Source organism: Melanerpes formicivorus, unplaced genomic scaffold (genome assembly GCF_026170545.1).
Source record: "Melanerpes formicivorus ecotype bairdi unplaced genomic scaffold, bMelFor1.0.p_v2 SCAF_1, whole genome shotgun sequence".
Classification (NCBI taxonomy): domain Eukaryota; kingdom Metazoa; phylum Chordata; class Aves; order Piciformes; family Picidae; genus Melanerpes; species Melanerpes formicivorus.
Genome location: NW_027142353.1, coordinates 63963403 through 63985470, shown reverse-complemented (window position 1 = coordinate 63985470; position 22068 = coordinate 63963403). Strand labels below are relative to the sequence as shown.

The following is a 22068-nucleotide window of genomic DNA, read 5'->3' as shown; positions in this document are numbered from 1 at the left end:
AAAATCATAGGGGGATGAAACACCCCAGTAAAATAGAAAAGTCAGTATTGGGGAGATGCTGTAGTTATCACAAGGCATAGTGATTCCACATACCCAGTAAGAAGGCTATGGTACACGTTAAAATCAGCTGCATTTATTTGTTACGTGACAGGTGAGCTTGTGTAGGGAATGCTTTAAGACATTTAGAGCTTTGAGGGAAATCGGCCTGTTTGAAAAACTTGTGTCTCTTGACTGGAAGTCCACTTCTGAAATCTCAGGGCACAACAAGACGTCAGAGTGGGTCTGGAAATTCCCTGAAAAATCATCAGGAAAATCAAGATTTTTCAGCATTTGCATTAGAAAAGAACTTCTCAGTTGTCCTTCAGAAGCCACTATTCATAACTGAAACTCTTCATGCCATTTAAGTAGGAAAAAAACCCACAAAATATGTATTTTCTTCAGTTGCATGCACTATGTTCGTTGCAACTCCTTTCTTTTCCCGTCTCCGGTACTGCAGAACTCCCAAGGTTTTCTTTAAGCCTTTTATCACTAGGTGGCGACGTCAGAAGCCAGAAACACGACCAAGACCGGGAACACAGCAGCACCTCGAAAGAGTAACTTCCACCACAGCCTTTACGGCAAAAAAACCCACGCTTAAATCCTGCAGAAACCTTGACCCGTTTATTTATTTGAACATTCACATGCTGACTTTAAATTTAAAGCAATTAAAAGAAATGTCAGCCCAGGACGATAAATCCCTTAATGCAATATAATCCTTGAATTACAACCATTCTAATCCTTGCAATGTAAACATTTTGGTGGGCACTCAACCCACCGTCTACATAAACACCTGCTCATAACGTCTTCACCATATGAAATTCAGAGCAGTGCTATGCACATGAGAAAGGACTCTCTTTCATTTCCAGGTATTTCCTCTCCTTCTGGTTTCATTACCACCCTATCTTAAAAGAAATACATGAAGACAAGATCTTGTTAAAACAGGACAAAAAATGTCAGTGGCATGAGTTCCAATGTAGCAGCAGTTTTCTACCACAGACCAAGCAAAGGAGAGGAAATTAAAGACAAGAATGTTCTTTATTAAAATACATCTGTAAGAGTATTAGCACTGAACAGAATCCAGCATCTTATTCAGCGTTTCAAGCAAAGGAACATCAGAAATTCATTACTGTAGTTTAGCAGTTTACAGCAAAAGTAGTGCAACTTCCTTATGAATTTATTGTCCTCTCCAGCTCCCTAACTCCTCCACTGCAATACTCCTGCATCCCCATGTTTCTAAGACAACATTCAGGTTGCCTGCCAACACCCTAACCTTCATTTGATAGTGGAGTCACCATCACTGGAGGTGTTTAGGAAGAGACTGGATGGGGCGGCTGGTGCCATGGTTTAGTTGATTAGATGGTGTTGGATGATAGGTTGGACTTGGTGATCTTGAAGGTCTTTTCCAACCTGGTTAATTCTATTCTATTCTATCCTATTCTATCCTATTCTATTCTATTCTATTCTATTCTATTCTATTCTATTCTATTCTATTCTAAATTTCTGGGATTTCCCACAAAAGCCAGCCCCAGCTGAGAGCGGCACAGGTGCTCAGCACTTCAGTGCATGCTGCAAAGTTGCTTATTACCAAAACCAGAACCTTGTGCTGAGTTGGCAGGTCTCTCTTTGAGCACCATCACTAGTAAGAGTTCTCCATGTCAGCCCCTGATTTTCCACATGGATATAGGGTGAATTGCACAGAACTAGAGCCCTCGGTGCATTCCTGCTTCTGGCTGAGATGCCTAATGAGAAGTTGCTGGCACCACACCCCAAATGTGATTTATTGAAGTGCTGATTTCTTCTAAGAGGCCCAGAAAGGATGAGAGGAGATAGTGGCTTTCTTGAACACGGACACCACTGGGATCTCTGCTCTGACTGAGCCCCAGCCTGGTACTCCCAAGACATTCTTGTAGTTACAGCTGCCATGATCTGCTTTCATGCCCTGCATCGTTTGGGAGTTGCAGGCGGTAAAGTTGGCGGGTTTGTTCCCAAGGCTGCAGAGAACATGTGTGATGGCAGCTCTGAAGAAACTGCTTTGACAGAGTGAGTCTCAGGCCAAGCCGGTTCTCAGCAGCTGGTCACCAACCTTAGCCACTGGCAGTCCCTTTGTGGAGCTGCCCACAACTGAGCCCCACCGCTCTGTAACACCGCACGGAAGCCGCCGGAAGGGAAGTGAGCGAGGCGCATCACCCCGCGTCGGGGAGAGGACTCGAACCCGCCGCCCCAGGCTGTCCCGCCCTGCGCGCCAACCCGCGAGCTCAGGCGCGCAACGTGACACACCCCCCCGCTTTTCCTTGCCTCCCAGCACTTCCGCAAACATCTCTGCAGCTGAGTGACGGGGGTGGCGACCAATGGCAGCGCAAGGAGTTTCGGGGGCGGAGGTCTCTGCTCAGCGGCTGTGCGCCGGGACGCGGGAACGGTAATGGCAAAAGTAGCGGCTGCAGTGGGCTGCTGAGGGGTGGGAGGTGTTGGGTTTGTGCCGTGGCCGTGCTGCTGTCTCGGACTCGGGCCCTTCCGTACTCAGCTGAGCGCGGCCCTCCTTACGGTGCTTGTGTCGCGGCGGGACCTGCTGCTAGGCGGGCAGGTGGGGGTAGGCCCGGCGGCCTGTGTAGGGTGGTCCTCCTCAGGCAGGGGAGCTGCAACTCAGTGAGGCCTGCTGCTGCTGCAGACCGAGCGACGTACCTTCTCAGGAGCAGGGAAGTTCAGTGCCTCAGGCGTAATCTTCCAGTGTTGGAGGGGATTATGGGATCGGTAGCTGAACTTTAAGACCTGACTTTTCTCAGTTCATTCATGTGTGGCCAGTTCTGCTCTTCTGCAGTTTTTGAGTAAGGTATATTCTCTGCAGTAGCTTCTGCTTATGCATAGTTTTGTTTGGTGCTGATTTCTGCGTGTCTCTCTTAATAGCATCGTTAAGCCATGCATATGTAACAACATATGCATTGCTCTTTCATTTTTTTTTCCTTGAGTGGCATGATGTGGTAAGTGTTTTGTCTTAACAATTTGTATTTTGATGTGTTGTCACAGCCTCACAATGGAGATAAAAGCAGCTGTCAGAAGATATGAAACAAGAAATAAGACAGCGGGAGCTGAACTGTCATCATCCAAATCTCGAGTTGATTGGAGGCGTACCAAGAGGGAGCTTATCCTACCTGACAGCAATGACGAATGCTCAGGTACCTCTGAGGAGGAGGAACCTACCGCATCAGAAGAGGAAGCAGACGAAAAAGATGAAACTGCTGTGAAAAACCTTTCGGATCAGGAAGAGAAAAGCCATGGTGGGGAAGTCACAGAAGATGGTGAGGAGGAATGTATCATGCCTGGGAAGCGTAAAAGGTTGATCTCCTCTGTCCTGTGTGACAGCGATGGAAGTGAGGACAGTGATATACTCGTTAGAAAAGTTTTTGCTAAGCGCCCCTGTATCATGGATGAAAATGACAGCTCTGAAGAGCAGCAGCCTGATAAAACAGAAGATACTTCTACTAGCAGGAAACAGAATGTGTTTGCAAAATTGAAAGAGCTTGCAAGACAAAGAGCACCTCAGAGATCCTGCAGCACTGAATATTGTGAGGTCTGGATTTTAGCTTTGAAATTCAGTTGGAGAAAATACTGAATGTAGGGGAAGGTGAAGACTAGTTACATAAATCAGGGTGGTCTTACTTATATCTTGGTTTGAGTTTTATTAATGACAGTAGGTCTGTTGCATTTAACAGTTGATACATTAACTAGATAGCAGTATTGACTGCTGAAACTTTTATATTCAGTTTCATTTTAGTCACTGAGGGTTTAAGAATTTTCCTTCATTGGTTCTTTCAGGCTTCTGACAACTAAGCATCGTCACAGTATCACAGTATAACTAAGGTTGGAGAGACCTCGAGGATCATTGAGTCCAACCTGTCACCACATGTAGACCTCATGACTAGACCATGGCACCAAGTGCCACATCCAGTCTCCTCTTGAACACCTCCAGGGATGGTGACTCCACCACCTCCCTGGGCAGCACATTCCAATGATGAACAACTCGCTCGGTGAAGGACTTTCTCCTCACCTCGAGTCTAACCCTAAACCTCATCATATATCTGTCTAGTCAGAAAGGAAAAACTTCTTTGTCATTCCCTTTTTTTCCCCTACAGAATAGACTGATAAAAGGACTATAGTTTTTATTATGCCACAAAATAACTGCTGAAGTGTCCCAGAGATCTCAGGTTAGCTTAATTCCTACCACTAGACTGAAGAGAGGTACATGGAGATGGCTTTCTTCTAGTCAGAATGATGTATGTTTTTGAAACTTACTATTTCTTGCTAACTGAACATGTAGTGTTATTAGAAGGTCAGAAATTTTACCCATTATATGCAGTGCTTTATAAGTGCAAGTAGCAAAAATTCTTGTGATTGAGATACTTGTTTAAATTTTAATTAGGACTCTAATGGTGAAGCAGAAGAGGAACCACTTTGTCACTTGCCTCACACTGGGACAGAAAGTAGTGAAACTGACAGTGACAGCATGAAAGACTTTATAGTAGAGGAAGATGAGGATGACAACATAGAGCATGTGCAGAGTGAAACCCAGCCACAACAGAAGGAGCTACCAAATACATCAAATACCGAGTTGCTGGCACACTACTTGCCACACTGTAAGATCAAAATTAGTGATGGTTCTGTAGGTATAACTTGCTGGTAGTGCTGTAAGAAATATTAATGGACTGCAAGTGAAAAACACTATGTAATTGAAAATGATATTTTAAAAGCAGGTTCTTAAAAGGCTTCAGTTCATTGTGGAAGTACTCTGATTTCCACAGTAAACTTTTACAGTCTGCCTGTACCTTATGGAAAGGAAGATAACATTTTGGGGAAGGAAGGGAAGCCCTCTTGCAAAGACTGCTTTTTCTAAGGTGGTCTGATTTAGAATGAAATAGGCTGCCTGTGAGACAGTCATTCCTGTGGAGACCTAAGAGCATTGTTCTTCATCTTGTGTTATATGCTAAGTGTTGCCATGTTCATTCTGGCCAAGTTTTGTTCTGGACAGTGACATAAAATTCTTAATCATGAGACTTAGATTTTGAGATCTTGAGATTATTTTTGATATTTTAGTGTATCTTTATTCCATGGTGGTAAGACTTGGGAGCCCAAGTCTGTAGGGGTCCCTGAACCCCCATTGTGCAATTTCAGCTGCTCTGCACTGAGTGAGAAAATGTTTCAAGCTGATTGTTTGTGAAAAGTGTTATCTGGAAGGCACAGAGAGGTTTGAAACAAAGTTTATGCTGGTTATCTTCTTACATATTTTGTTGTTCAGACTAGACAGTTGGTGCTGGTGTAGAAGGTCAAGAGCACTTGTGGTATTTCTTCCCCAGTAAAAATCTGATCAGAATTGTGTATATTTGAAAGTAGAAAAACGGCGGGGGGGAGGGGAGGAACATGAAAACTGAGACCAAACAACCCAAGCAAAACACAAAAATCCCACAAGCTTGGCCTTCTCTGGCTTGCACTATTTCCTGCTATTCATAGAACAAATTATTCTTGTAGTGTTTGTAGCTTTTTCTGTGGGTTCTTCTTGCTGAAAGTCCAAGTGACTTTAGAATGTTAAAATTCATTGGGATCATGGGGACGAGGAGCACTGTTTAAAGGCATGGTCTGATGTGTGGGGGTATTCTTCATGTCAATGATTTTAAGACCCATGTTTTAAAATCCTAAATTTACAACAATGGGAAAAAATAGTTCTTTTTTGACAGTGCTTTTAACATTGCTTACAATTTGTTTATTTATTTAGTAGATTATTGGTGCTATTGCTTTCTCCCCAGTATCTCGCTGCAGTCATTATGTACACTTCCAAAGAATAGTAAGGGCTTTCCTGATAAATGCAATTGATGACACTTTTCTGAGCTCACTGTATGGTAAGTAAATTGCATTAAATAATATAACAATGTATTGAAATTTGTACAAAAAACCTTTGTTCTGTGGAAAGATGTCTCCTGATGAGAGTATGGGACTGTTGGGTCCTGAGATCTCCCGAGGAGGTGGTGGAGTCACCACCTCGAGTCCTGTGTCCAGTTCTGGGCCCCTCAGTTTAGGAAGGAGGTTGTCTTGCTGGAACAAGTCCAGAGAAGGGCAACAAAGTTGGTGAGGGGTTTGGAACACAGCCCTATGAGGAAAGACTGAGGGAGCTGGGGTTGCTTAGCCTGGAGAAGAGGAGACTCAGGGGTGACCTTATTGCTGTCTACAACTACCTGAAGGGAGGTTGTAGACAGGCAGAAGTTGGTCTCTTCTCCCAGGCAGCCAGTACCAGAACAAGAGGACACAGTCTCAGGCTGCACCAGGGGAGGTTTAGGTTGGATGTTAGGAAGAAGTTCTATACAGAGAGAGTGATTGCCCATTGGAATGGGCTGCCCAGGGAGGTGGTGGAGTCACTGTCATTGGAGGTGTTCAGGAGGAGATTTGATGGGGTGCTTGGTGCCATGGGTTAGTTGTTTAGGTGGGTTGGATTGGTTGAAGGGTTGGATGTGGTGATCTTGAAGGTCTCTTCCAACCTGGTTTATTCTATTATTCTATTCTTCTATCACAGGAGGTGTTCAGGAGGAGACTTGACAGGGTGCTTGGTTGCATGGTTTAGTTGATTAGGTGGTGTTGGATGATGGGTTGGGCACAATGATCTTGAAGGTCTCTTCCAACCTGGTCTGGTTCTATTCTATTCTATTCTATTCTATTCTATTTGTTCTTGGTTTTGCCGCTCTATAGCACTGTGAATGGGGGGTGGGGGGAAAGCAATCTGTCTGAAAAGGATGGAGTAGTCTTGGAGAAATGTGTAGTCTTAATTCTTTTAAACTCAGAAAACATTGTAAGATTTAGAGAGGTGTTTCTTTGTTACTGATCAGTGGAATTAATTTCAAAGTGGGCCTCTCCACGAAAACATTTCCAGATCCCCTGATTTGTCAAAGTGTTACCTGCTCTGTAGGCTTTTCTGAAGAATTGGATGGGCAATAATTTTAGATGTGGAATTACACCACATCTGATTACTTTTGGTTTTTCCTCTCTCTCTTTTTTTGTACATTTTATGCTTTCAGATAAATTTCAACTGCAGTCAGTACTTCTTGTCTCCTTATTGCTGGGGAAGTACTCTTTGGCATTTGGTGTAATGGGGCTGATTGGCAACTTCAGTTGTAGTTTCACAAACACTAAAACTGGGATTAGTGAGAGGACTGTCAGTGGCAGGTTGTGGAAGGAGTCAGCAAAGTGCCAAGGAGAGGAAGTTTTGGTTTCATCAGGAGCTAAGAGGAAATGGAGAAACTGAGGTAGACCACAGACTTCAAAATAAATTATTTTTGGAGCCACAAATGTCTTTCATCTATGGCTGATAGTTCTTTCAGGTGTTAGTTTTGTTTTGCTTAATCAAGTGTAAACAAGCTTATGAAAAGAAAGATGTAAACTTTGGCAGGTTGTAATAGCTTCCTTCTACTTCAAAACATATCTGCTCTCCAAAGCTAACAACTGAGTGCCAGTGCTGGAAGGAGATCAGCTGTGCAGGTGACTTGGAGGTTGTGTTCTGTCATTCTGAAGAGCATTGTATCCTATGGACATGGGCTAGTGTTACAAAAATAGAGATTTTTATAACAGAATGCATTTTTCTGAGTTAATGGAATTGAATCTCTTAATTAGTGTGAATTGAGCAGCTACTTAAGTATTAAGAGTTCAGACTCGCTTTTTCTTGTGAGGGTTTTTCTATGGTCTAGCACAGCCACTTCAAGCCTTTAGTATAGCTGACTTTGTGAAAATGCTTGTGTGAATAGAATAGAATAGACCAGACCAGGTTGGAAGAGACCTTCAAGATCATCGTGTCCAACCCATCAACCAATCCAACCCACCTAAACAACTAACCCATGGCACCAAGCACCCCATCAAGTCTCCTCCTGAACACCTCCAGTGATGGTGACTCCACCACCTCCCCATGCAGCACATTCCAATGGGCAATCACTCTCTCTGTATAGAACTTCTTCCTAACCTCCAGCCTAAACCTCCCCTGGCACAGCCTGAGACTGTGTCCTCTTGTTCTGGTGCTGGCTGCATGGGAGAAGAAACCAACATCTGCCTGTCTACAACCTCCCTTCAGGTAGTTGTAGAGAGCAATAAGGTCACCCCTGAAACCAGGACAAGGAGACAGTTGTGGAGTAGTGGTAGTTTTACTCGTCCTCATACTTGTTTATTTTGTGTGAGTGAGTATTTGGAAGCACTTATGCTGCATTTGACTGTGCCTCTCAAGTGTAAAGGTCCATTTCTGTGTGTTCTTCATAAGTGATGAAGACAGTTGTCAAAATATGTGCTACAAAGCAGATCAGAGCAGTTTGTTTTCATGGACTGCAACCTCCTCCCTTATGTACAGCTTACCTAAACTGGACAACATCCTGACAATTCCCCCCGCACCCCTTTCCCTTCTTATAAATGGGATCAAATGAATGGCTGTCCATTTGGGGAGACAGCTTCTCACTTTAACCTTGACTGCAGAGTATTCATGCACCTCCTGTGGTACAGACTTTTAAAAGAATTAAAAGATATGAAAGATGCATGGATCACTTCTGGGTGACAGTAGCAAATGTGTTCGGTTATAACCTATTAAAATCATTCACAGCTCTTAGTACGCAGGGGCAGGATGTCCTGGGAAGTGTTATTTGAAGAAATTGGTGAAACATGGGGTGGTCAGCAAATTAATAATAATGACTCTCACTGCACAGATGGAACAAGACAAAAGAAGTATGCACAAGACATGTTGCTCTCACTGCATTATTTGGACGACCGCTTCGTTCAGCCTCGTCTTCAGAACTTAATCTCTAGAAGTCGCTGGAAAGATCGGTATAAGGTATGTAGCTGCTTCTGCACACAGGGAAGTGGGCTCCAAATATTCCTTTTCTAATACTATTATTCTCAGTAAAGGTACAGTAATTGCTATAATTAGATATACTCTTGATAGAATAGAATAGAATAGAATAGAATAGAATAGAATAGAATAGAATAGAATAGACCAGACCAGACCAAGTTGGAAGAGACCTTCAAGGTCATCGCATCCAACCTATCATCCAACACCATCTAATCAACTAAACCATGGCACCAAGCACCCCATCAAGTCTCCTCATACGTACATCAAAAGTATTTTACGTGTTTACAACCAGAAGAACCTTTAGGTAACAGAACAGGATCTGTCCTCAGTCACCTGAATGCTCATCCTGGCAACTTCAGCAGATGGCTGAGGAGTTTTGTGTCACTCGGTAAGTGCTACAACCAAATTTCTTCCTCCTTTTCACAAAAAGGTAAATCAGTGTGTTCACCATAAATCTTATTCTACTTAAAATCACAGCTGGGTGTGAAGGAGTTGGGGCTGTTCAGTCTAGAGAAGAGAAGGCTCCGAGGTGACCTAATTGTGGACTTCCAGTATCTGAAGGGGGCCTACAGGAAGGCTGGGGAGGGACTTCTCAGGATCTCAGGTAGTGATAGGACTAGGGGGAATGGAATGAAGCTGGAGGTGGGGAGATTCAGGCTGGATGTGAGGAGGAGGTTCTTCACCATGAGAGTGGTGAAGCCCTGGAATGGGTTGTCCAGGGAGGTGGTTGAGGCCCTGTCCCTGGAGGTGTTTAAGCCCAGGCTGGATGAGGCTCTGGCCAGCTTGATCTAGTGTGTGGTGTCCCTGCCCATGGCAGGGGGGTTGGAACTAAATGATCCTTGTGGTCCCTTCCAACCCTGACTGATAATATGATACTAAAAGAAGTCAATAAACAGTTAGCTACTTGCTGTATGCAAATTGCTAGAATAACCTTGGTGTGATAGGTATAGTGGTCTAATAATCACTGTATGAATGGAGTATGGGCAGTGGAGAGATACAGTGTATTTATTTGAAACAGAACAATTGATATAGTTGATCCACTTCCACCCCCTCCAAAAAAGAAAAGAGAGATGAGAGAAAATTTAAGTGCCAGGATGGAGGAGCCATTCTTTGGATCTGAAGCCAAACAGAAGAATTAATGAACTAAAACTGAGTGAAATGTTGGAAAATTATTGGCGAGGTTTATGTTTGGAACTGTGGTGAAAGTCTTAGACTTCCCCTGATGCAGCTTGAGACTGTGTCCTCTTGTTCTGGTGCTGGTTGTCTGGGAGAAGAGACCAACCCCCACCTGGCTGCAGCCTCCCTTCAGGTAGTTGTAGAGAGTAATAAGGTCTCCCCTGAGCCTCCTCTTCTCCTGGCTAAACAACCCCAGCTCCCTCAGCCTCCCCTCACAGGGCTTGTGCTCACAGAGACTCTTCAATGGCATTTGACCTCTGCTTTCCAGGAGCGTGTGGATTGTTACCCAGATGTTTGCATAGCCATGAGCAGTTCCAAAATGATGTCTTGTCAGGCCTGTGAAATGAATCGCTATTGCAAGTACAACGTGCTGCTCTCTGGAAAGCTTTACAACAGCACAACTTTGGAAGCAGATGACTTCATGTCAGATGACAAGCAGGTAACTCCAAACAAGTACCCTATGTAATTATTATTGAGCTTTGCCTAGTGTTACAGAAAGTCATACAAAGAATAGAAAACCTATCAACACATCTAATGTCTGTAATGTTCGAGTCATAGAATCAATAAGGGTGGAATAGACCTCAGAGATCATCAAGTCCAACCTGTCATCCAACACCTCAGGACTAACTAAACCATGGCTTCAAGTGCCACATCCAATCCCTTTTTGAACACCTCCAGGGACTGTGACTCCACCACCTCCCTGGGCAGCACATTCCAATGGTCAATAACTCTGTGAAGAGCTTTCTCCTCACCTTGAGCCTAAACCTCCCCTGGCACAACTGAAACTATGTCCTCTTGTTCTGGTGCTGGGAAAAGAGACCAACCCCCACCTGTCTGTAACCTCCCTTCAGGTAGTTGTAGGGAGCAATAAGGTCTCCCCTGAGCTTCCTCCAGGCTAAACAACCCCATCCCCCCTAGCCTCTCCTCATAGGGCTTGTGCTTGAAGAGTCAAGACTTAAGCTACTGTACTTACATTTGCTCTATTAAATTTTTTAGTATGAGAACTCTTATGCAGTTTGGAGGAGTATTGTCTTGGATTTACCTAGGAATTGTGAAGGAAGTTCCTATGAAACTTAGAGAGATGAAGCAGAGGCATTTTCCTCTGCTTCCCACCCCCATCCTTTCTCATGTGTTGGCAAAGAGGTATTCAAACAACTAATTTCTGTCAAGAAAGTAAATCTGGTGTTTTTCCATCACCTTTGTTTTTTCCCTGCATCACAATGATAGATGTGTGGTTTCCTCCCTACTTATGCCACTTAGTACCCCATGCAACACATGTGCTTGCAGTGCAGTGAGTATAGACAAGCATAAGCTGCACTTCATGCTAAAAAGGATAAATGGGCTCTAAGACATACAGGAGGGTTTATTGATAACTCTTGCCCTCAAGTCAGATTTGACAGTTGCCTCAATTTTTGTTCTGCTTCAAATCTCTGCAGTCTGAGTCTCCTCGGGGTCAAGAAGGCAACTGGAGGTACATAGGATGTGTAGAAGGCTGCTCAGAGTGCTTGTCTGCTGTGGTGCATGGGGAGGCAGTCTGAAGCTGTGCTAAAGAGGCTGACAGCACTCACGAAGTTTGGCATACTAACCACAGCTCCAATGTGAGCACTCAATCAGTTATTTCTAAAGCAGCTTTTTGTTGTTGTCAGAGGACATTTAATGGAAGATTGAAAATCCTAAAGTGGATGCATATCCTTAAAGGAGGGAAACATAGCCCCAGAGTTGGGGCTGTTCAGTCTGGAGAAGAGAAGGCTCCGAGGTGACCTAATTGTGGCCTTCCAGTATCTGAAGGGGGCCTACAGGAAGGCTGGGGAGGGACTGCTCAGGATCTCAGGTAGTGATAGGACTAGGGGGAATGGAATGAAGCTGGAGGTGGGGAGATTCAGGCTAGATGTGAGGAGGAGGTTCTTCACCATGGGAGTGGTGAAACCCTGGAATGGGTTGTCCAAGGAGGTGGTCGAGGCCCCATCCCTGGCGGTGTTTCAGCCCAGGCTGGCTGAGGCTCTGGCCAGGCTGATCTAGTGTGGGGTGTCCCTGCCCATGGCAAGGGGGTTGGAACTATATGATCCTTGTGGTCCCTTCCAACCCTGACTGATACTATGATACTATGAAATTGCAGGAGTGAGCGATGCTCTGCACATGCCTGGCACTCCTGATTTTCATCAAGGACCTGAGAAATACTCCAACACTTTTTTTTTTAAATCTTGAATAGATCCTATCTCCTCATGCCAGGAGTCTGAGGCTTTAAATCAGGACTAGCACTTGCCTCACATTTGCATACAGTCTAAATATCAGAAGGCCTTTCCACTGAAATTGGATCGCTTGAAATCCCTTTGCTTTTGTGTGCGCCTATAACGCCCTTAAGACTTTCCCAGCAGGACTCTTGCATTGATTAGCTTTTAGAAAGTAATTACAAAAGTGACTTTCTGCATAATGGACAATCACCTCCCTTGAGTGATTGTACCTTCTATTTTGTTGAAGATTAATTTGACACTGGGTCACTAATTGTGTGCCTGCTGTACCTCTAGCATTTGGAGCAGCGGTTCTAGTTTGCTCTAGGTCAGAACGCTGAGTGAAATAGTGCCACTGCCACTCTGATAGCCACAGTACAGCCTTCTTCTGATTCTATCTTATCTGCTATTTCCCATGTAGCTGTTTACTCAGGACAGAATATCTTGACATCTCAGTTGCATTGACACTTGCAGTTACTGATCTCCTGTTGCAAGTTGTTACTGACTACTTCAGTACATTTTATTAGAGCCTTTTTTCTTACTGCATTGTCAGAACTAATTGTCCAAACTAGAGAAAAAATTTCCATTTAGGTAGTCTTGCATCTTCTTCTCAGGTGTCTCTACTAGGACATTTGTGATTGAATTATATTTCTGGAATGCAATCAGTCTTTCATGTCATTACCTTCATTTTAGATGACTCAGGCAGTCCATTTTCTTGTATTTCACAGCTGACACACTTGGAGCCATTGACCTTTAGGAACCTGGTTGTTCCTAGTACTTAGGCATCTTCCCTTCAAACTTACAGGTGGTTGTAATTAGGTACTCCACCTGGAGTACTGCCTCCAGTTCTGGAGCCCCTATTACAAGAGGGATCTGGAGGTGCTGCAAGGTGTCCAGAGAAGGGCCACGAGGATGATCAGAGGGCTGGAGCACCTCTCCTGTGAGGACAGACTGAAGGAGTTGGGGCTGTTCAGTCTGGAGAAGAGAAGGCTCCCAGGTGACCTAATTGTGGCCTTCCAGTATCTGAAGAGGGCTACAAGAAGGCTGGGGAGGGACTTCTCAGGATCTCAGGTAGTGGTAGGACTAGGGGGAATGGAATAAAGCTGGAGGTGGGGAGATTCAGGCCGGAGGTGAGGAGGAAGTTCTTCCCCATGAGAGTGGTGAAGCCCTGGAATGGGTTGTCCGGGGAGGTGGTTGGGGCCCCGTCCCTGGAGGTGTTTAAGCCCAGGCTGGATGAGGCTCTGGCCAGGCTGATCTAGTGTGGGGTGTCCCTGCCCATGGCAGGGGGTTTGGAACTGGATGATCCTTGTGGTCCCTTCCAACCCTGACTGATACTATGATACTATGGTATGCATAACCCCTTCTTAAATGAGGTAACTAATGATCTCGTATGATAAAGTCGAAACACATGCTTTGTCAAGAATAAAATGTTGCTACAATTGTGTACCAAGCTGGTATCCAGGTTCTGCCTTTAGCCCAAGCTGGTATCCAGGTTCTGCCTTTAGCCCCTGGCAGGAGGTATGGAAGTTAATATTCTTTTTTGTGAGTATACAAAAATGTTTGAATACAGCCAAAGCTCCTCACAGTAGTTGCTGAAAACAAAAAAGTGTCCAAACAAGTTATATCTACAGTATGTTTTGAAAAGAAGTATGATGGGATTTCTTATACAAAAATAAAGTGAAGGCCTCACCAAACTAGAAGTGCACCTTACTGAAGCTCGAGCCTGCACTGCTTGGGTCTTTGCAAACAGAGTATTCTAACTTAGAGATTTGAGGAGCGTCAGCGTGATTATCATGTCAACATATTGGGCTCTACTTGTAATTTAGGATCTAAGACAACCTGTGCCTTTGAGTTTTTCTTGAACAGATTATAGGTCCTTCAAGCAGCACTTGTTAATTCTGTGTTTTGATAAGAGTATGTGTGCATGAGATAGACAAGAGTGCTAGGCATTTCCAGCAAGGCTTTTCACAGAATCACAGAATCACCAAGGCTGGAAGAGACCTCAAAGATCATCAAGTCCAACCTGACACCACAGACCTCATGACTAAACCATGGCACCAAGTGCCACGTCCAATCCCCTCCTGAACACCTCCAGGGGTAGTGACTCCACCACCTCCTTGGGCAGCACATTCCAATGGTGAACGACTCTCTCAGTGAAGAACTTTCTCCTCACCTCCAGCCTAAACCTCCCCTGGTGCAGCTTGAGACTGTCTCCTCTTGTTCTGGTGCTGGTTGCCTGGGAGAAGAGACCAACCCCCTCCTGGCTACAACCACCTTTCAGGTAGTTGTAGAGAGCAATAAGGTCTCCCCTGAGCTTCCTCTTCTCCAGGCTAAACAACCCCAGCTCCCTCAGCCTCTCCTCACAGGGCTGTGCTCAAGGCCTCTCCCCAGCCTCGTTGCCCTTCTCTGGCCGCATTCAGGTGTCTCAATGTCCTTCTTAAACTGAGGAGCCCAGAACTGGACACAGGACTCAAGGTGTGGCCTAAACAGTGCTGGGTAAAGGGGCACAATGACTTCCCTGCTCCTGCTGGTCACACTATTCCTAATGCAGGCCAGGATGCCTTTGGCCATTTTGGTCACCTGGGCATGCTGCTGATTCATGTTTAGGCAGCTGTCAATCAGCACCCCCAGGTCCCTTTCTGTTTGGCAGCTCTGCAGCCCCTCCAATCCCAGCCTGTAGCGCTGCATGGAGTTGTGGCCAAAGTGCAGCACCTGGCACTTGGATTTCTTAAATGCCATCCCGTTGGACTCTGCCCATCTGTCCAGTCAGTCGAGGTCCCTCTGCAGAGCCCTTCTGCCGTCTAACAGATCAACACCTGCTCCCAGCTTCATGTCATCTGCAAATTTGCTGATTAGTTTATTGCAGGAAAACAGTAAGTCTTTGGCAGTCATACTAGCACTGATAACTGCATTCCATCAGGACCCATATGGGTCTCTAAATGTAGATCACTAGTTTAAAAATCTTCAGTTTTTCATGAGAATTGTGTGCCTTACCTAAGAAGAACCACTCAGGAAAGTAGTACAAGAATTTAATCTTGCTTTCAGCTTCCAAATTAACTGTGCAGATAACAGTAGCAGTTATCTGACTGCTGTCCAAACATTATCCTACATAAAGCATTGGCTGCTTTTCACTTTGGAAAAAGCTTGAAATACCTTACTGAATATTGAGCTAACTTACTGGTTCATTTTTGTCCTCTTCAGCTCCATAGTAGAAAATGAAAGTTTTCACCCTGTGTACTCCAGCACCTGGTGAGTTGCCTGCCATGTGCATACTCAATATAGCTCAGGGGCTGTAGAACAGACCAAGGAGAGAAAGCTTTTGAGCACTTTCCAGTCACTTTTGATAGTGCCTTTGTGGTGAAACGTTCACGTTCTTCTGGTGACCTGTAATTTACAGCACTAAAGGTACTGTTTTCAAGTAGTCTTTGAAGCTCTTCTGGCAATGCATTGATCAACTTTTCCTGCCAGTTGAGAGGAAAAAAAAAGGGGGGGGGGGGGAGGGGAGGGAAGGCACAGAGAGCTACACAAAACTGGCATTTCAAGAACTTAATTGACTGAAAGAGAAGGCAGATCAGATGGAATGGAAGCACAGAGTCAGACTGCTTTCTGAAGGTTTATTTGAAATCACCCTAAAGAAGTGGATGTGGAGAGAACAAAACCAGACCTCCAACCCACTTCTTCTGCATAAAACTTTCCCTTTCTCTCATCTCTGAAGTATTCTGCTTTGCCAGTAGAAAGAGAAGAGAAACAGCTGCTCAGTTTTGCTCAGGCTTGCAGTGATTGTCTGTGTGTAGCTGCCAATTCTCATTCCTCCGTGGTCAGGGGGAATCAAACGGTTCAGAGGCATAGGTGTCTCCCACACTTCTTTGCTCCTGTGTTGCCTGGATTATAAACTCTTTTCTACTCAGGCTTGGTGTTCTACTTCCATTTATTATCATGCTTAGAGGAGATGGATTCAGTCATTACATGTTGTGTTACTGTCAGGCCGTGTTCCTGCATTCCATACAAAGTGATTTAACACAACTTTTTCTGATAGGGCCAGCTTGAGTAGATAAGTTAAGCATTAGAACAGAGTCACTGAGACCTGTGAGAGGAAAAAATTAGAATGAGTACAGTACTGAGATTCTTTCCAAAGCTGCATTCTGAAATAGCATTGTATTTTTAGATCATCTTTCTTGCTTTAAATGCACAATACATAACGGCATTATGTGAGACCTAGCCATTTTCTTCTGCCATTCCTCCACTGCAGAGATGCTTTGCAACCTGCACATAAAGCAGCTATGAAACCCATTGCCACAGGATACTTTGGAAGTGAGGAGTGTTGGTGGGTCCCAAAAGGGATTAGGCAGGTTCTTGGGCAACCTTCTTTCATGCTGTGGAACATGGTGGTTGGGATAGAATCATAGAATCAACAAGGTTGGAAAAGACCTCAAAGATCATCAAGTCCAACCTATCACCCAACACCATCTAATCAACTTAAACCATGGCACCAAGCACCCCATCTAGTCTCTTCCTAAACACCTCCAGGGACAGTGACTCCACCACCTCCCTGGGCAGCACATTCCAGTGGCTAACAACTCTCTCTCTCTGAAGAACTTTCTCCTCACCTCAAGCATAAACTTCCCCTGACGCAGCTTGAGACTGTGTCCTCTTGTTCTGGTGCTGGTTGCCTGGGAGAAGAGACCAACCCCCACCTGGCTACAGCCTCCCTTCAGCTCATTGTAGGCAGCAATAAGGTCTCCCCTGAGCCTCCTCTTCTCCAGGCTAAGCAACCCCAGCTCCCTCAGCCTCTCCTCATAGGGCTTGTGTTTGAGACCTCTCCCCAGGCTCTCTGGACAGCCTGTTCCAGTGACCCTCAGAGTGAAGAAGTTTCTCTTCATGTCTGCTGTAGTTTATATCCATAACTACTAGACTATGGCACCAAGTGCCACATCCAATCCCCTCTTGAACACCTAATGATAATACAGACTTAGTTGTTGACTGATGAAAGCTGTGCACTAATGTTAAGCTCATTCTGGTGTTCATCCTGCCTCATACACTAACTTCTTAATTATCTCCTGCTAGCTGTTGTTGGGGGAAGACGTGAGCCATCAGTTGGATGTAAGATGGTATCTCCTATTTTACATCACCTAATGTTGCAGATGCTAAACCTCACTGCTTGGGATACTTGGAAAGTTCTGAAATGCTCCATGAAACACCACAGCTCAGTTCTTGATTGTTTCAGTATTTAAAATGATACTTTGGAAGTTTGAATTAATTGAGGTTGGGCATTTGATAGGACTAGGGGAAATGAAATGAGGCTGGAGGTGGGGAGATTCAGGCTGGATGTGAGGAGGAGGTTCTTCCCCATGAGAGTGGTGAAGCCCTGGAATGGGTTGTCCAGGGAGGTGGTTGAGGCCCCATCCCTGGAGGTGTTTAAGCCCAGGCTGGCTGAGGCTCTGGCCAGGCTCATCTAGTGTGGGGTGTCCCTGCCCATGGCAGGGGGGTTGGAAGTAGATGATCCTTGTGGTCCCTTCCAACCCTGACTGATACTATGGTACTATGATACTATTTGTTGGTAGGTCTTGCACTTCAGAAGCACCTGTAGCCCCAAACACAAACCTTAGCTTTTCAGTTTTGGGGAGAACAGCAAATGGAGGTGTATGTAGGTACATGCACATGATCAGTGCAGAACTGCAATATAGTAATGGGATTTGATTGTTTTTTAATCTCAAGATGGTTAAAATTTCAGGTAATAACTACTGTAGATCACATCAAAATTCTTTTGAGTTCATGTGTCTCTTTTGCCTTCAGTGATGTTACAGCTGCTTTTGTCAGTTGAGCTGTGTCAGGGGCAGGGCTGGCAGACACACTCTCCCACTCCCTCTCCCTTCCCAGTGGAAAGATAAAGGGAATAAGGGTACACCTATGGATTGGAAAACTAAAGCAGCTTTAATGGAAATAGCAACAATAAAATGAGATATATAAAAAAATCAACATTGAACCCACTCCCCTGATAGCAATTAGCCACCAGCACCACTGATCCTGGGACAGAAATCCCAGACTGAACTCAGCAGCAGATGGGAACCAGATTCAGGAGCTGTATTCTGGAATGGGATTCAAGAACTCATGGATAGGGATCAAAGGCAGAATGAAAAGAGCCCTCCTGGGATTCTGGCCATTGAAGTAGAGGAAGCAAAGAAGAAAAAGAGGCCTGACCCACATCCTTGTATCAAATATGGCTTGTTTGGAATAGAATACCTTGTTGATCAGTTTAGGATCACCTAACTGTCTGATCCTCCCTGCAGGTGTGGCCTTTTACTCTGCACACCCACATAGTACACAAGATTTAGCAGTGACCTTGGTCTGCATAGCAACCCTTGATACTAGCTAAAAACATTGAGTGTTATCACTACTGGAAGCAGACACTGTCTGTGGAAACATGCCCTTAACTGCAGAAAGTGCAGTGACTTAGACGAGACTGAGCTGAGAAGTAAAATCACTGAACAGAATTTCATAGGATCATAGAATCAATTAGGTTGGAAAAGACCTCAAAGATCATCAAGTCCAACCTGTCACCCAACACTTCCTGACTACTAAACCATGGCACCATGTGCCACGTCTAATCCCTTTTTGAACACCTCCAGGGACAGTGACTCCACCACCTCCCTGGGCAGAACATTCCAGTGGCTAACATCTCTCTCTCTGAAAAACTTTCTCCTCACCTCCAGCCTAAACTTCCCCTGGCACAGTTTGAGACTGTGTCCTCTTGTTCTGGTACTGGCTGCCTGGGAGAAGAGACCAACCCCCACCTGGCTACAACCTCCCTTCAGCTAATTGTAGGCAGCAATAAGGTCTCCCCTGAACCTCCTCTTCTCCAGGCTAAACAACCCCAGCTCCCTCAGCCTCTCCTTATAGGGCTTGTGTTCCAGACCTCTCCCCAGCCTCTCTGGACAGCCTGTTCCAGTGACCCTCAGAGTGAAGAAGTTTCTCTTCATGTCTGCTGTAGTTTTTATATCCATTGTCCCTTGTCCTACCACAGGGTGCAGCTGAGCAGAGCCTGTCCCCTCCCTCTTGACACCCAGCCCTCAGATATTTATAAACATTTATTAAATCCCCTCTCAGTCTTCTCTTCTCCAGACTAAAAAGCCCCAGGTCTCTGAGCTTCTCCTCATAGGGCACGTGCTCCAGTCCCTTAATCATCCTGGTGGCTCCCTGTTGGACTCTCTCAAGTAGATCATAGTATCATAGTATCATCCAGGGTTGGAAGGGACCACAAGGATCATCTAGTTCCAACACCCCTGCCATGGGCAGGGACACCCCACACTAGATCAGCCTGGCCAGAGCCTCAGCCAGCCTGGGCTTAAACACCTCCAGGGACGGCGCCTCAACCACCTCTGTGGACAACCCATTCCAGGGTCTCACCACTCTCATGGGGAAGAACCTCCTCCTCACATCTAGCCTGAATCTCCCCACCTCCAGCTTCATTCCATTCCCCCTAGTCCTATCACTACCTGAGATCCTGAGCAGTCCCTCCCCAGCCTTCCTGTAGCCCCCTTCAGATACTGGAAGGCCACAATTAGGTCACCTCGGAGCCTTCTCTTCTGCAGACTGAACAGCCCCAACTCCCTCAGTCTGTCCTCACAGGAGAGGTGCTCCAGCCCTCTGATCATCCTTGTGGCCCTTCTCTGGACACGTTCCAGCATCTCCAGATCCCTCTTGTAATAGGGGCTCCAGAACTGGAAGCAGTTCTCCAGGTGGGGTCTCACCAGGGCAGAGTGGCTGTGGCTGTGAAAATTAGGTGGTCTTGTGCTGATTTTATGCATGTAGTGTCATTCTATTTATTTCATTATTCAAAAACTCTTCCTAGACTCACTAACCAAGCAGACTGACAGCTCCTCTGTGTAGTGTCAAGGCAATCCCAGCTCTGTCGGAGGGAATGATATGTTGCTCTTGGCCTAGGTTCTGAAGGTTGGAAAGGTGTGTGCGGATCGGACAAGAGTTTATCATAATTTGAAGCACTTCAAATACAAGTTGTATGTGGATTGCAGCCTCATTGCTGAGTTGGATGGTGTTGTGGATGAACCAGTCAAAGACACGGTGGATCGGCTTTTCAGCCACTTGGAAGAGAGTGGCTGGATTCAGAAGGTACGACCGAGTTATTTGATGTATCCATTTCCTTAATGTCTGTCCATAAAATGTCTGATTGAATTGGTCAGCTCTGAATTACTGGGCTTCAACAATATGGCTTGGCTTAACCATTCATCCACTCCTGCTGAACCAGTCTCTCAGACAGTAGTTTGCTGCTGTGTTCACACGGAGTTTAAGCTGTCATTTGACATGAAGCTTTTTGACAGCTGTACGATCTCTGGGCTGTGGTGGGCAGGCTCTTGTTTCATGTGAAAGCAGCAGCAACACAAACTGAAGCTGTAATCTGGAAAGATTGGAAACACCTACCTGTGGCACAGCAAGATTATGTTATGCTTCTATTTACACTGAAATACTTTGAGTTATGCAGAAACACTTGATCAGCAATTTTAAGACGCCTCTATAAACAATTTTAAGACAACTTCTACAAATGTATGTAGCAAGCTTTCAGCTTACATTGTTTCTGAACCATTGCAGACATATAGTGAAGAAAAAAGCCCCACAGTCTTTATGTAATTGAGTTACTGAACACTGATAAAAATAATACAGGCTTTATTTTATTTGCAGAGATATGGTAAGCTTGAAGACTACATGAATGATGCAGACAACTTCCAAGAAGAGAAAATGGATTAAGGGCTCTTTGGAAGACATATTGTGAAATTCAAATGGCCTGCTTTATAGACATGCACTTTATGTCTGCTTAGACTTCATGCTTCTTTTTAGGTGGTGTTAAATCCATATGCCTTTAAACTATGGTTTGAGAACGTGCTGTAATTTCTTTTTTCCTCATTGGTGTCAATAATAACCCAAAGTTTTACCAAATCAGTCCCTCCAGTCTCACTGCTCAGAAAAGTAACATCTCAGTGTCTGTTTACTTGAGAAATGAAACTTCCCCTTCCTGCATCACAGGGAATGTAGGAGATGCAGAGACCTTTTCCAGTAGGTATTTTTGGAGAGGTTCTTGTTATCCACGGAGACGTGACTTTCATCTTGCTCTCCTTGTGGCTGATTAGTATCATAGTATACTATCATAATATCAGTCAGGGTTGGAAGGGACCAGAAGGATCATCTAGTTCCAACCCCCCTGCCATGGGCAGGGACACCCCACACTAGATCAGCCTGGCCAGAGCCTCATCCAGCCTGGGCTTAAACACCTCCAGGGACAGGGCCTCGACCACCTCCCTGGACAACCCATTCCAGGGCTTCACCACTCTCGTGGTGAAGTACCTCCTCCTCACATCTAGCCTGAATCTCCCCACCTCCAGCTTCATCCCATTCCCCTTAGTCCTATCACTCCCTGAGATCCAGAGAAGTCCCTCCCCAGCCCTCCTGTAGGCCCCCTTCAGATACTGGAAGGCCACAATTAGGTCACCTCGGAGCCTTCTCTTCTCCAGACTGAACAGCCCCAACTCCTTCAGTCTGTCCTCACAGGAGAGGTGCTCCAGCCCTCTGATCATCCTCATGCAAGTAAGTCCAGCTGTTTAGAATGACAGCTAAACAAACTACCAAATGCAAAGATCTATATTCCCTCTGAGGAGCCAGTATAGACTGTTGCAAGATTCTATGATTCTAAGGCAGCAGAGGAAATACTTTCTAAGAGAGCACTGCAAATGCAGAGTATGTGATGAGTCACATTACAGG

General features: G+C 45.1%; 1 protein-coding gene across 3 annotated transcripts; it reads left to right on the top strand.

Annotated features, from left to right (window-relative positions):
• The first annotated feature begins 2376 nt into the window (after nucleotides 1-2376).
• Nucleotides 2377-21249, top strand: CCDC82 (coiled-coil domain containing 82). Of its 3 annotated transcripts, none has more exons than XM_068145294.1 (8): nucleotides 2377-2455; nucleotides 3061-3604; nucleotides 4454-4667; nucleotides 5832-5924; nucleotides 8754-8878; nucleotides 10341-10511; nucleotides 20242-20427; nucleotides 20995-21249. In XM_068145294.1, exons 1-8 carry the CDS (start codon nucleotides 2388-2390, stop codon nucleotides 21058-21060), a joined length of 1467 nt encoding a protein of 488 aa, XP_068001395.1. In that variant the 5' UTR covers nucleotides 2377-2387; the 3' UTR covers nucleotides 21061-21249. The 3 variants fall into 3 exon arrangements, with proteins under 3 accessions (XP_068001395.1, XP_068001414.1, XP_068001405.1); XM_068145304.1 differs by lacking the exon at nucleotides 2377-2455 and adding an exon at nucleotides 2777-2866; XM_068145313.1 differs by lacking the exon at nucleotides 10341-10511.
• The last annotated feature ends 819 nt before the right edge of the window (nucleotides 21250-22068 follow it).

Coding starts and splice junctions, on each gene's coding strand:
- CCDC82 (XM_068145294.1), top strand. CDS start 2,388: ATGGCAGCGCAAGGAGTTTCGGGGGCGGAGGTCTCTGCTCAGCGGCTG. Junction 2,456..3,060: donor TGCGCCGGGACGCGGGAACG/GTAATGGCAAAA, acceptor GTGTTGTCACAG/CCTCACAATGGAGATAAAAG. Junction 20,428..20,994: donor AGAGTGGCTGGATTCAGAAG/GTACGACCGAGT, acceptor TTTTATTTGCAG/AGATATGGTAAGCTTGAAGA.